The sequence below is a fragment of the Ranitomeya imitator genome, chromosome 2, assembly GCF_032444005.1.
Source record: "Ranitomeya imitator isolate aRanImi1 chromosome 2, aRanImi1.pri, whole genome shotgun sequence".
NCBI classification, from domain to species: Eukaryota; Metazoa; Chordata; class Amphibia; order Anura; family Dendrobatidae; genus Ranitomeya; species Ranitomeya imitator.
In genome coordinates this window covers 741,503,416-741,518,057 of record NC_091283.1, presented here as the reverse complement: position 1 = coordinate 741,518,057, position 14,642 = coordinate 741,503,416, and the positions used below count along the sequence as shown (strand labels likewise).

Sequence of the window (14,642 nt, the reverse complement as noted above, 5' to 3'; positions counted from 1 at the left end):
GACATTTTGTGTTCTTCCAATTGTCATGGCACTGACATGATGCAGTTTGGCAATTTTCTAGGCCAAGAGACCGCTATCGATGAGTTGGATGATGCTGTTTCTCTTTTCTTGCGAAATTGTCTTCATGGCTACTCCTCAATTCCAACCAATGACCTCTCATTTGGGAAAACTCTTACCATATTTTTGGATTATAAGACGCACCCCAAATTTCCTGAAGGAAAATATGGGAAAAAAATGTGTCAAATTGGGGTCTATCTTAGAGTCCGAATTCAGCTTACCAGGTGGGGGGGATTAGCACAGATGGAGGATTGGTCACTGGGGAGCGTGGTCATAGGGGTTGTTCGGTGGTCCTGGCTGGTGCAGTGGTCTCCGGTATATCCCATCCCAGGATGGTGCAGCGGTGGTGCTCTAGGGTTCCAGGTGGTTCTGCCAGCATTTTGCAACAGGTTTGGCAGTGGTGTGGTGGGGCTCCGCCAGCATTTTGCGACAGGTGCAGTGGTGGTGCTCTGTGGATGGGCGGGGCTCTGCTGGTATTTTGCGACAAGTGCGGCAGTGATGCTCTGGGCAGCAGTTATGCTCTGTGCTGTGGCGGTTCCGCCAGCATTTTGTGAATGCCCAAAGGCCCCCACAGATCCATTGCTGCGATACAATGGCCTCTGGGAAAATGGCCGCAGGGGGTGTCGCATGCTCAGATTGAAATCTCGGCAAAGAGATCTCAATCTGTTGCGATGCGGTCGCCTCTAGGGAAATGGCCACTGGGGGAGGCGCATGCTCAAATCTGAGCATGAACCGCCCCTGACAGTCATTTTACCACAGGCCACCCCAACACAGCAATGGATCAGTGGGGGCCTCCTAGCTTTCAGAAAATGCTGGGGAGCCCCGCCGCACTACAGAGCATGACTGCATCGGACCGGGACCGCTGCCACATTATTTTGTAAGTGTATTGCTATTATTAGATGCACCCCCGTTTTCCCCAAAAAAAATTTTGGGGAAAAGTGCGTCTTATAGTCAGAAAAATATGGCAATAATTCACTGAGCTATTAGTGAATGGGAGAACAAGTTGTATTTTGTAATATTCAGGACGAGAAATATTTTTCCACCACCATGAGCAAAACAGTAACAATGCAATGACATGATAAGAATCTGCAATACTAATCATATGCTAAATAGTTGCAAGTCAAATTTATGTATGAGATAGCCAAGATGATTGTCTATAAAATTATGGTAGTCTCACGATCAAATCAATAGTGGATGGTGAGATATGACACCTCAAACTCAAAGTTCAAAACATTTTTACTCTTCTGCTCTTCGCTGAACTTGAACTTAAGACCAAAGTAGTCTGGCATTTTGCCATGTGTGATGCAAGACTTAGCTTTTCTGGACTACTGGAATTTCTGCAATTATAACAAAATCTGATTATTTTGTAATTTAATAATCAGTGGGAAAATTAATACCCCATGTTTGTTCTGAAAAAGATCAGCATAGGACAAGTTCTATCTTAAAGAAGTTTTTGTTTTCAGCTGGAAAATTCATGTAAAATTTGAATTTGCTGCAGGTTTTCTCATTCATTACTGTAGTAATACAATTTATATATAATAACATGGATTAGATAAACTATTGCTTCACTATTGAATATACCATTATATCAAAAATAGATGATAATCTTTGAGACTAGACAACTTAACAATATTAACTACTTCACGCAACTCACGTATCTCTGAGGATACTCCAGAGCTCACCACCAAGACACACCTCCAGGAGCATGTAGACATATTTGGCATCCCTGAAAGTTCTGTAGAGCCTACAAAAAAAACAAAAAGAAAATATCTGACAGCTGTCACTGAAATGAGGCCGCCAAGAATCTAGATCAGCAAACCACAGCACTGTTGCCAGTAAATATTAACACACAGTGTTTGTTGTGTTTGCAAGACATTTTGTGCACTTACTATATCGGGATGTCAATAATAAGCATGCCTATTGTAAGAGCATCTGTATGTGCGGATAGTGTTCTCATGGAAAGAACTGTTCCTACTGTATATCTGGGAAAATTAAATTTGTCAGTTCTTTTGTTGTGTTGTTGTTTGACAGCCTGATCATCCACATAAAATCACAAACCTTTCACAAATGGAAGAACACAGAGCATACAGAGATTATGTCAATGCATCACTGCTTTCTCACAACTTGATTTAATATTCTTATTTACTATAAAAGGATTTTACTCCCTGATGTACATGTTCATCATTGTGATATTCAGTTCCCCCCAAATTAGTGCTGCCTTTACCCATGAGATGAGATTATTTGATTGAAAGTTGCAAGAATAGCCGGGATCTGAGAAAACACTGTTTGCTGAAGTTTAATTCCTTAGAGGATCATTCAACATTTTTTTTCAACTGGACACACAATGTAATAGTGGCTGAAGAGTGGAATAAAAGTGTTTATTCTTTGTTTTTTTCCATCTCTACATCAAAGAGATATTATTAATCAGAGTATTTGGCACCTAATGAGTTAATCTTCGTAAAGTCCAAATGAGTGTTATCAGATAGTTTTCATTGGGGTGTGAACTTCTTCCTCCTGTATAACAATAACCAATCATAAGCAGGCAGCAACACACAGCAGAAAAAGAGCATGTCCCCACTATAGCTTAGAGTAGATTTCTCAGTAGGTGAGATGTATGGCAGACAGCTCTCATCTCTTGGTCTAGCCTTCTGCATGATTACAAAGTGCTGGGAGTATTCCACAGATGACTAAACCTTTCAGATAAGGACTGGTGATGAGCGAGTATACTCGTCGCTCGGGTCTGCCCGAGCACGCTCGGGTGGACTCCGAGTATTTGTTAGTGCTGAATACATGTGAGGAATACCTGTGTGTTAGGGAATTCCTACATGTATTCAGGCTGTCCAGTAGCTGTAAATCATGCAGCTGCAGCGATGAAAACTAAATCTCCAAGCATTAACAAATACTCGGAGATCACCCGAGCTTGCTCAGGGAGACCCGGGCAACAATGCTATTCGGTCATCACTAATAAGGACCCAACATTCATTGTGGGGTGAGGGGCAACAACTTTTAGCTGTGTTACATTACAAACCCTTCTATTAGCTCTCCTATAATGCTGTCACCACTGCTGTACTGCTCCTCCCCCACACTAGATGAGAGCTCAATGGTGTCTGTAATCATATTTATTAGGTTGATCAGGTTGTCTGTTACTAAATGACTCACATACAAGTAGCATGCCTGTTCTGGGCTACCCCTGTTTGTATTGCGCCAAAAACAGCAACTAATACAACAAGACAAAAGTGAAAAATACTTAAAAATTCTGCAAATGATGAATCACAGCCTTTATGTGGTATTAACTTTAAAATGCTTAATTTTACTGCAGAGATTTAATTAAAAACCCCAATGAAAGTGCTCAGTGTATTGCACAGGATAAATGTGAACCAAGCATAAATAACGATCCAAAATGTTATTTAGCCCAAAATAATACCAATAAAATCTTCAACTTAACCCACCAGAAGCAATTCCCCAAAGAAGTGTGTTATCTGTCAGTGGAAATATAGGGCATTTCATGACAATGGTAGCATAAAAAATACTGAATAACGACAGCACCTCACAAGCTGGTGAATTTGCATCACAGTTATTCCACCTCCAGTTGTGACATTTTGATCAAAAGAGATCTTTATCAATCTTTATCTCTTTTGATCGAAACATTGCAATTGGAGGCAGAATAAATGTCATGCAAATTCACCAGCTTGTGACGCGCTGTCGTTATTCATTATTTGGTAGTTGAACATGTTTAGAGAAGGACTCCATGGAGGTGACGGGCACCTTAACCCTATCTTTCCATGAGGTGTTGTGAGCCAATATTTATATGATTAACTGGTAGCATAAAAGACTTCAGGAAAGCATCATGGTCCCAGCTATGGCATTACTGTAGCCAGAAGTGCATATCTCCAGAAGTGCAAGCTGGGCACAATGCATTGTGCACTAGGTTGGCAATTTTCGTTCTGCAACAAATTCTGTGTGATTATTTCTGGAAAACACATATTGAATGGAAATAGTCCCTACATCTGTAGACAAATTCTAATAGATTCTAATTCTGTAGATCCAATTTCTAAAATTGGATCACTTAAGGAGATTTTTGCTGTTCTAGCACTTAAGTCCTCTGCAAATAGAGTCCGCAAACTGTTCTAGGAAAAACTGCTCTCAAAAAGACAAATAGTGCTCCTTCCTTCCCAAACCTAACCATGTAGACAAACAGCAGTGTACAACCAATTATGGTCATGCCACTTTTGAGAGAAAATGGGTAACAAATGATGCGGCCTCTTTTATCTAGTTGCCCTTGTAAAAATGTAAATGATGAGTTTTGGCAAAAAAACAACATTTTATTGTTAAAAATATAACTATGTTTCTCACCAACTAATGGTATAAAAGTCTATTAAACTCCTGCGCTGTCAATATGCTCACCAACCTTCTAAATTAATTCAATGAGGGCTGCAGTATGAAAAATGGGTTCACTTATAGGAGGCTTCTACTGTTTTGTCACCTCAGGGGCTCTGCCAATGTGACATGATACCCCAAAACCAATACAGCAAAATCTGCACTTCAATATGGTGCTCCTTCCCTTCTAAGATTTGCACTGTGCAAAGTAGTTACAAACCACATGGGGGTATTGGCATACTTAGGAGAAATTGTTTATCAAATTATGTCGCCTCTTTTGAAGTTTCCAAAATGAGGTCACATATGGGGTGTTTCTGCTGTTTTGTCACCTCATTGGCTCTTCAAATGCAACTTGGATCCACAATCTATTTCAGAACAAAAAATGTGCTCCAAAAATCAATTGGCGCTCCTTCCCTTCCGAGTCTTGACCCGTGGCCAAACAGTAGCTTCCGTAAAATGTAATGCTTAATCAACATTTTCGTGGAAAAAGTGTAATATTTTATTTTCACAGCTTCAATATTATAACATTTTATGCAGCACTAGTGAGTTCAATTTGCTTATCACACCCATAGATAAATTCCTTGAAGGTTTTCTGTTTTGTCACTGAGGTGTGGGGTCTGCAAATGTGACAAGGCGTACAGAATTTATTCCAGAAAACTTGGTGTTCCAAAAATCAAACAGCACTTCATCTCTTCTGGGCCCTGTCATATGCCGAAACAGTAGTTTACAACCACATATTGGATATCAGGGTACTTAGGAGAAAATGCACAACAATTGTGGTCTATTTTCTCATTATACCGTTGTGAAAATGAAATACCGTATTTGGGGATAAAGGAATATTTTAGTTAAAAAAGATGTAATTTTTCTCTTTTTTCCTTCCACTCTTCATTAATTACCTGAAGCAACATGAAGTGTTATGAGACTTTCTAAATATGGTTTTAAGTACTTAAAGGGGAACACTTTTTAAACTATTATCTTGTTTGTTTTTGACACATAGGCTCTTCAAAAAAGGAAGCTCCTCAAAAATTTGAGTAAATGTCACACAGAGAGATGGAGCACAATAGCTCAAGTTAGGTTAGTGTGAATCCAAAGGCATAAACTTAAACTAACATATACAGATTAGACTAGTGTGAATCCAAAGGCATATGCTCACATATTGATCCGTAATACTCACAAATACCAATACCCCATAATATACTGACTGAGAGATGGAACAGGGGGGAAGGCAAAGCTCATGTAGGTACTATCCTGGTCAAAGATCTGGGGAAGCCACTGTGTTGCGGCGACATGAGTCGGGAATACTTTTTCTGATCCCTATGTGAACCTTTGACCAGGATAGTACCTACATAAGCACTGCCTTCCCCCCTGTTCCATCTCTCAGTCAGTATATTATGTAGTATTGGTATTTGTGAGTATTACTGATCAATATGTGAGTATATGACTTTGGATTCACACTAGTCTAATCTGAGCTATTACGGTTCATTTTTGAGACCTTATAGTTAGAAATGATACAACCTTTCAAGGTTCAGTTTGGGTTGATTCGCCGAACGTTTAGATGTTCACTGAACGTACCTGAACCCCATTAGATTCCATCGGTATACGCAATACCTTAAGGAGTGACAAAAAGCTTCCCGACAGCTAAAATTAGAGCAGACACCATGAGAAGCAGCATCAATTGACCCACAGTAGAAATTTGCAAATAGCACAGCAGCAGTTAGCTATGGGCCATGCATGAAGAATCAGGGACTGGGACAGCATTTACAGCTTGGAATTGAAGTTTCAATGAGGACCTGGTAGTTAAGGGAGAGATGTAAGTCTTCTTAGCTGGGAGCCCTGATACTTCATGCAACACCTCCAATTTTTTTTTCTATCACACTCAAATGGCACAAACATCAGTTTAATACAGTACTCTTTGTAGAAAAATGTAAGGAAATTAACACAGATAGTTGACTGAAAGTGCAGGCCTGAATGTCTGGGAGCCCTACTTACACAGGCAACCCACCAGATGGAGACCCAACTTGGCTTCTCCACATTTAACAAAATAATTGTCACACATCTCTAAAGTGGCATCAATTTCCACAGAGTAGAAACAGTATAATATTCTAATATTCCTCTGACACAGCTTCTACTACCGGCAACCCACCAAATGGAGACTCAACTTGGAGTCTCCACATTTCAAAAAATAATTTTCACATTTAACAAAATAATTGTTACACACCTCTAAAGTGGTAACAATTTCCATACAGTAGAAACAATATAATAGGCCTTTGTCACACCTCCCATTACAGGCAACCCACCAGATAAAAACCATCTTCGAGTCTCCACATTTAAAAAAAACTGTTTGTAACATGGCACAAAAGCCATGACAAAGTTTGCACAGACTGCAATAACGTGAGATCAATGCATGACACTAAAAACTACACCATCGTCTAGTTAGGAAAGTTAGGTTGTCTACACTTTCAGGGGACAGCCAGATGCGCTTATCCATCAGGACACCATCAGCAACAATGTAGACACGTTCTGAGACAATGCTGGCTGTCGGGCATGGCAAAACCTCCAAGGCATGACAGGCGAGCTCAGGCCTCACTTCCATTTTTAAAGACCAAAATGCAAAAGGGTTCAAACCCCCCATGATGACATTGATACTAAAGGTACCGTCACACTTAACGATATCATTAACGATATCGTTGCTTTTTGTGACGTAGCAATGATATCGTTAAGGAAATCGTTATGTGTGACAGCGACGAACGATCAGGCCCCTGCTGGGAGATCGTTGGTCGCTGAAGAAAGTCCAGAACTTTATTTCGTCGCTGGATCTACCGCTGACATTGCTGGATCGGCGTGTGTGACACCGATCCAGCGATGTCTTCACTGGTAACCAGGGTAAACATCGGGTAACTAAGCGCAGGGCCGTGCTTAGTAACCCAATGTTTACCCTGGTTACCAGCGTAAAAGTAAAAAAAAAAAACACTTCATACTTACCTACCGCTGTCTGTCCCCGGCGCTCAGCTTCTCTGCACTCCTCCTGCACTGGCTGTGAGCACAGCGGCCGGAAAGCAGAGCGGTGACGTCACCGCTCTGCTTTCCGGCCGCTGTGCTCACAGTCAGTGCAGAGGAGTGCAGAGAAGCACAGCGCCGGAGGACAGACAGCGGTAGGTAAGTATGAAGTGTTTTTTTTTTTTACTTTTACGCTGGTAACCAGGGTAAACATCGAGTTACTAAGCGCGGCCCTGCGCTTAGTTACCCGATGTTTACCCTGGTTACCGGGGACCTCGGGATCGTTGGTCGCTGGAGAGCTGTCTGTGTGACAGCTCTCCAGCGACCAAACAGCGACGCTGCAGCGATCGACATCGTTGTCGGTATCGCTGCAGCGTCGCTTAGTGTGACGGTACCTTAAGCGTCAGATATTCCTGCACCATCCTCTCCAGTCATCCACAACGTGTCAGACTTGTACCCTGTTCTGCTGGTACACAGGCTGGTATAAAAAAATGTGTGAAACAACTCGCAGAAATTGCTTATCCCATTTACACTGCTACTGCTGCTAATGTTTTTGATGGCATGACATTCCCAGGGTTAGATGACTAGAACTGGGATGCACACTATGTACCTCACTGCTATCTTGGGGAAAACCACTTTTAAGATTGCCTACAAGCGTGTTTCAATACTCAAGCATGCACGCATCCCTTTCCAGGGGAGAAAGCATTTAGCTACACACGTGGTCAAAATTATTGGTACTGCTCGTTTAATGACAGAAAAACCCACAATGGTCACAAAACAATCTTGAATCTGACAAAAGTAGTAATAAATAAAAGATCTATGAAAATGAACAAATGAAAGTCAGACATTGCTTTTCAACCATGCTTCCACAGAATTTAAAACAAAATAAAACTCATGAAATATGCCTGGACAGAAATGATGGTACCCCTGAAAATAATGTGACAAAAGGGACATGTTAAATCAAGGTGTGTTCCACTAACTAGCATCACAGGTGTCTACAATCTTGGAATCAGTGAGTGGGACTGTATATAGGGCTTCAGACACTCACTGTGCTGTTTGGTGACATGGTGTGTATCACACTCAACGTGGACTAGAGGAAGCAAAGGAAAGAGCTGTCTCAGGAGATTAGAAAGAAAATTATAGACCAACATGTTAAAGGTAAAAGTTATAAGACCATCTCCAAGCAGCTTGATGTTCCTGTGACTACAGTTGCATATAGTATTCAGAAATATAAGATCCATGGGCTGTAACCAACCTCCCTGGACGTGGCCACAGGAGGAGAATTGATGACAAATGAGAGAGACAGATAATACAAATGGTAACAAAAGAGCCCAGAAAAACTTCTTAACAGATTATTGGTGAGCTTCAAGCTCAAGGAGCATCAGTGTCAGATCGCACCATCCGTCATTGTATGAGCTAAAGCGGACTTCATGGGAGACGACCAAGGATGACGCCATTTTTGAAAAAAATCATAAAAAAGCCAAACTGGAATTTGCCAAAGTACATGTTAACAAGCCGCAAAGCTTCTGGGTGAATGTCCTATTGACAGATGAGACAAAAATCGAACTTTTTGGCAAGGCACATTAGCTCTATCTTCACAGATGGAAAAAAGAAGCATATCAAGAAAAGAACACTGTCACTACTGAGAAACATGGAGGAGGCTCTGTTTTGTTCTGGGGCTGCTTTGCTACATCTTGCACAGGGTGTCTAGAATCTGTGCAGGGTACACTGAAATCTTAAGACTATCAAGGGATTCTAGAAAGAAATGTGCTGTCCAGTGTCAGAAAGCTTGATCTCAGTCGCATGTCATGGGTCTTGCAACAGGATAATGACCCAAAACACATAGCTAAAAACACCTAAGAATGGCTAATATGAAAACATTGGGACTATTCTAAAGTGGCCTTCAATGAGCCCTGACCTAAATCCTATTGAGCATCTTTCGAAAGAGCTGAAACATGCCATCTAGAAAAGAAAGCCTTCAAACATGAGACACCTGGAGCAGTTTGCTCTCAAGGACTGGGACAAAATACCTGTCGAGAGGTGCAGAAGTCTTGTTGACAGTTACAGGAATCGTTTGATTGCAATGATTGCCTCAAAAGGTTGTGCAACAAAATATAAAGCTAAGGGTACCATCATTTCTGTACAGGCCTATTTCATGAGTTTTTTATTTCTTTAAACATTCTGTGGAAGCATGGTTGAAAAGCAATGTCTGACTTTCATTTGTTAATTTCAAAGATCTTTTATCTATTATTACTTTTGTCAATTTCAAGCTGTTTCTGTGACCATTGTGGGTTTTCCAGTCATTATACGAGGAGTACCAACAATTTTGACCACGTGTGTAACTTCACTCCTGACTACACCGATATCCCAAATGTAGGGGAAAACTACTGTTTGGGTGCTCGGCAGGGCTTGGAACGGAAGGAGCACCATTCACCTTTTGGAGCGCAAAATTTGGTAGAATAGCTAGTGCATGTTATGGCGCATTTGCACAGCCTCTGATGTGCTTAAACAATGGAAATCCCCACAAGTGTTCGCTTTTTAGAAACCACACTTCTCAAACAACTTATCTATAGATGTGGTGAACACCTTGAACACACTCGTGCTTCACAGAATGTTATAGTGTTGAGCCGTGAATTTAAAAAAAAATCTAATTTTTGCCACAAAAATGTTGATTTAGCCTCAAATTTTTCATTTTCATAGGATTAACAGGAGAAATTGAACAATACAATTTGTTGTCCAATTTTTCCTGAGTAAACTGATAATCAATAAGTGGTTAAAAACTACTGTTTGGGCGGACGGCAGGGTTTGGAAGAGAAGGAGCACTATGTGACTTTTGGAGCACAAACTTGGCTGGAATAGATAGCGGACACCATGTCTCATTTGCAAAAGCAATGATGTGCCTAAACATTTTAAATCCCCCACAAGTGACCCCATTTTGGAAACTATACCCCTTGAGAAACTTAGCTAGAGGTGTTTTGAGACCCTTAAAACAATAGGTGCTTCACAGAATTTTATAACATTGAGCCATGGAAAAGAAAAAAATACATTTTTGTCACAAAAATGTTAATTTAGCCCCTATTTTTCCTTTTTACAATAGTATCAGGAGAACATAGACCCCAGAATATTTTGTTTGATTTCTCCTGAGCATGTTGATACTTCACATGTTGTTGAAAACTACTGTTTGGGTACACGGCAGGGCTCGGAAGGAAAGGAGCACTAATAGAATTTTAAATCACAATTTTGGCTGCAATAGATTGCAAATGCCATGTCAAATTTAAAGAGCCCCTGACATGCCAAAAACAGCAGTAACCCCCACAAGTTACCTTGTATTGGAAACTAATCTTCTTGAGGAATTCCTCTAGGAGTGTACTCAGTATTTGTAACCGTCAGACAATTCACAGAATTGTATAGCATTGGGCGGAGTCATTCTAAAATTTATGATTTTTTCAACTAAAATGTGGATTTGACCCCAAGTTTTCAACTTTTAAAAGGGATAAAATGAGAAAATAGACAATACACTTTGTTACCGATTTTGTCTTCAGTATGCCAATACACCAAATGGGGTCAAAAACTACTTTTGAGGCACAATGCAAAGCTCAGAAGGGAAGCAGCACAATATTGGAGTTCAGATTTTGCTGGAATGGCTAGGGGGGTGTCATAGCATTTTGGAAAAGCTGAGGTACCAGAAAAAAGAGCCTCCCAATAAGTGACCCAATTTTACAAACTACATCTCTCAATGAATTCATCTAAAAAGTACAGTAAGCATATTGACAAGACAAGTGTGTCACAGGACTTTATACCATTGGGCAGTGAAGAAAAAATAATTACATTTTTACCATAAAAATTTTGTTTTAGCTCAGATTTTAAAATTACACATGGGGAAATGTGTAACTCTGGCACCAAAAGTTGTCACACAATTTCTGTTGACAATAACCATATGTGGCTGTACAGTACTGCTTAGCAACATGGTGAGACTCGGGAGGGAAGGAGAACAAATTATTGTAGAATAGTTTGCAGACTAAAACTATAAAGCCCCTATATTCAAGGAAAGCAGAATCCCCTCTCAAGTTACTCCATTTTGGAAATTTCACCCTCTCTGGGAATTTATCTACCAGTATAGCTACCATTTTGACTACGTAAGCATTTTCCAGAAAGAAGCAGCATTGGATGTTGCCAAGTAAAAATTGCAAATCTACCATTGTAGTCCCCTTACATTGCCTAGTATGTTGTAGCACCCAGGGTCAGCATTTGGGGCAGGCAGACCAGGCAGATGCCTAGGGCCTCCACTCACAAAGGAGCCCCCTGCATCTGCAGCAACTTTATGAAATGCCCAGAGGGTGCACAGCACTGAATAAGGCTATGCATCCCCTGTAGTCGCGGATCATCTCTCCCAAACCCCCCCTCCAGTCCCCCTCTCTCTTTCTTTCTCCCTGCAGTCAGGTTAGAAGAGTGAGGGGGAGGGGCCAATTATAGCACAGCAGACAGAGGTCAGAGCTGGGCCAGGAAGATGCCTGCAGCCCTGTGTGCCTGTGTCGGAGTCCTCATCATGGCTGCTCCTAGCACTGTCCTGTCAATGGATCTGTACAAGTGAAGCTGAAGAATCTGGTAAGTATATGTGTATATGTGCATCTGTATGTGCAGTATACAGTGTGTGTCTGTATATATACAGTATACCAAAAAGAGAAACTGAAGGGGCAATATCCAATATAACAAAATTTTATTAATAGAATAATAATATACAATCATATCAAAAAAGAAATATCAGTCAAGAGAGTACAAATAAGATGGTACAACCATCCATATAATGGTAGCAGCAGAAAGAGAATTGTACTACGGATAGAGCACACTTGGTACGAACATGACCCAAAAAGTGCACAGGATGCCTAACATACCAGAGCAGAAGAGTACATGCCCACCCTACCCCAAGGATAATGGCTAAGAGGTGGAAAGAAAAATACTACCTCACTAATAGGATAACCCCTATTGCACAATACCCATAGAGCTTAAGAATAACATATAACGATTACAGTGGGGTATAACTACAATGGTATCGCATAATACCTGCAGTCATGGTAGCACCGGTGTGCAAACTCCGCAGAAAAAGCGCCTCGACGCACGTTTCACCATGCCAGTGGCTTCATCAGGAGGTGGCTAACTAGCGTGCAAATCCCCCTTAAATATCCTAAGTCAAAGGGGTGATAAGCTGCAGCCGTATGCGGCGTGCTCCCGCCATGATGCGGCGCGCCGAGGCGAGCGGCGCTCCAGATGGACGTCACCACGTCACGAGACCCGGTCACATAACCGGGCCCGCGACCATGGCAACGCGCCATCCACTACAGAGCGCCGCCCGCCACAGTGCGCAGCAGCGCATGCGCGGCGCGCGTCCTGGCCGAGCACTAAAGAGAAGGAGAGCCCACCAAAGACTGCACCGAGTCGGCGGCATATTAATATACCTGGCAGACAGAATACATCAGCACAGGTAATGCCACCCAGGCCCAGTAGAAAAATGAGATGGGATGTAAGGACCTGGAACACAAAGGGAAGGGGGACAGCAGAATGGCATATAGAACTTGCAAGAATATGTATCCTATTATAACAGCCACTACTGTAATCAAATAATATTCGGCAAATCCAGACCCACAAAAGAAAAATAATGGTAAAGGATAAAGGACAAATAAAGTCCACCTTTTTATCCCACGGACTAAATACTTACAAATATACAGCACCAATGTTAGGCATACAGCTTTATCATACAATATAGAACATAGAAGTCACATAATGAAATATAGCATAAATGGCAAGTAGGTCCGAAATTTTCTCATGCAAGGCCAAAGCGTCTATATAATAGTCCAAAACATACTCCTCATCAGCGCCCAGATGTCCCGCCAATGGATCCAAAAAGTTGCATACGGCACTATAAGGAAGCTGAACTATATGACTGAAAATAAAAAGTAATAAGTTAAAATCAACACACATAACAGAGACATAGTTAAAATTTGCGCTAGCCAATTAGATAAAGGACTTGAAGCTTAACGCCTCATTAAGGCCCTTAGGGGCAACAGTGTCGAGGCAGACCATCCATTTTGTTTCCCTTTTCAAGAGTTCCTTTTTATAATTTCCTCCTTGAATACCTAATTGAACCCTATCAATGCCCCTGACTAGGGTTGAGCGACTTTTGTTTTTATAGGATCGGGTCGGATTTCACGAAACCCGACTTTTTCAAAAGTCGGGTCGAGTGAAATCGGCCGATCCTATAGAAAAGTCGGGGTCGGGGTCGGCCGAAACACGAAACCCAATGCAGTGCATTGGGTTTCTAATGGTTCCCAGGGTCTGAAGGAGAGGAAACTCTCCTTCAGGCCCTGCGATCCATATTAATGTGTAAAATAAAGAATAAAAATAAAAAATATTGCTATACTCACCCTCGGACGCGCCCTGGTTGTAACCGGGAGCCTTCCTTCCTAAGAATCAGCGCTTGTAGGACCTTTCGATGACGTCGCGGCTTGTGATTGGTCGCGTGAGCGGTCACATGGGCGTCACGTGACCAATCAGAAGCCGTGACGTCATCGAAAGGTCCTTCAAGCGCTGATTCTTAGGAAGAAAGGCTGCGGGTTAGAAGCAGGGCACGTCCGAGGGTGAGTATATACCTATTAGGAATATACTCACCCTCGGACGCGCCCTGGTTGTAAGCCGCAGCCTTCCTTCCTAAGAATCAGCGCTTGAAGGACCTTTCGATGACGTCACGGCTTCTGATTGGTTGCGTGAGCGGTCACATGGGCGTCACGCGACCAATCAGAAGCCATGACGTCATCGAAAGGTCCTTCCAGCGCTGATTCTTAGGAAGGAAGGCTCCCGGTTACAACCAGGGCGCGTCCGAGGGTGAGTATAGCAATATTTTTTATTTTTATTCTTTATTTTACACTTAAATCTGAATTCCGATACCAATTCCCAATATCTTAAACATATCGGGAATCGATATCGGAATTCCGATTCCAGATTCCGAAGATCGCCGACTTCATGGCCGACCCCACACAGGGGTCGGGTCGGGTTTCATGAAACCCGACATTGCCAAAAGTCGGCGACTTCTGAAAATGGCCGACCCGTTTCGCTCAACCCTACCCCTGACCTTAAACGCTTTAGGGTTGCTGTTGTGGTGGGTGCAAAAATGTTTAGGTATGGTTTTGAGGATAGAAAGGTCATGGGCCGTTGCCGCG

The 14,642-nt window shown here is 41.9% G+C and overlaps 1 protein-coding gene across 1 annotated transcript in view; it reads right to left on the bottom strand.

The window, feature by feature from the left end:
* LOC138665605 (cGMP-dependent protein kinase 2-like) overlaps positions 1-14,642 on the bottom strand; it is a 340,073-nt gene that overhangs the window by 101,323 nt on the left and 224,108 nt on the right. Inside the window, exon 13 of the mRNA XM_069753231.1 lies at positions 1,712-1,801. Within this exon, the coding sequence (XP_069609332.1) occupies positions 1,712-1,801 (90 nt within the window). The remainder of the gene's footprint in view (positions 1-1,711; positions 1,802-14,642) is intronic.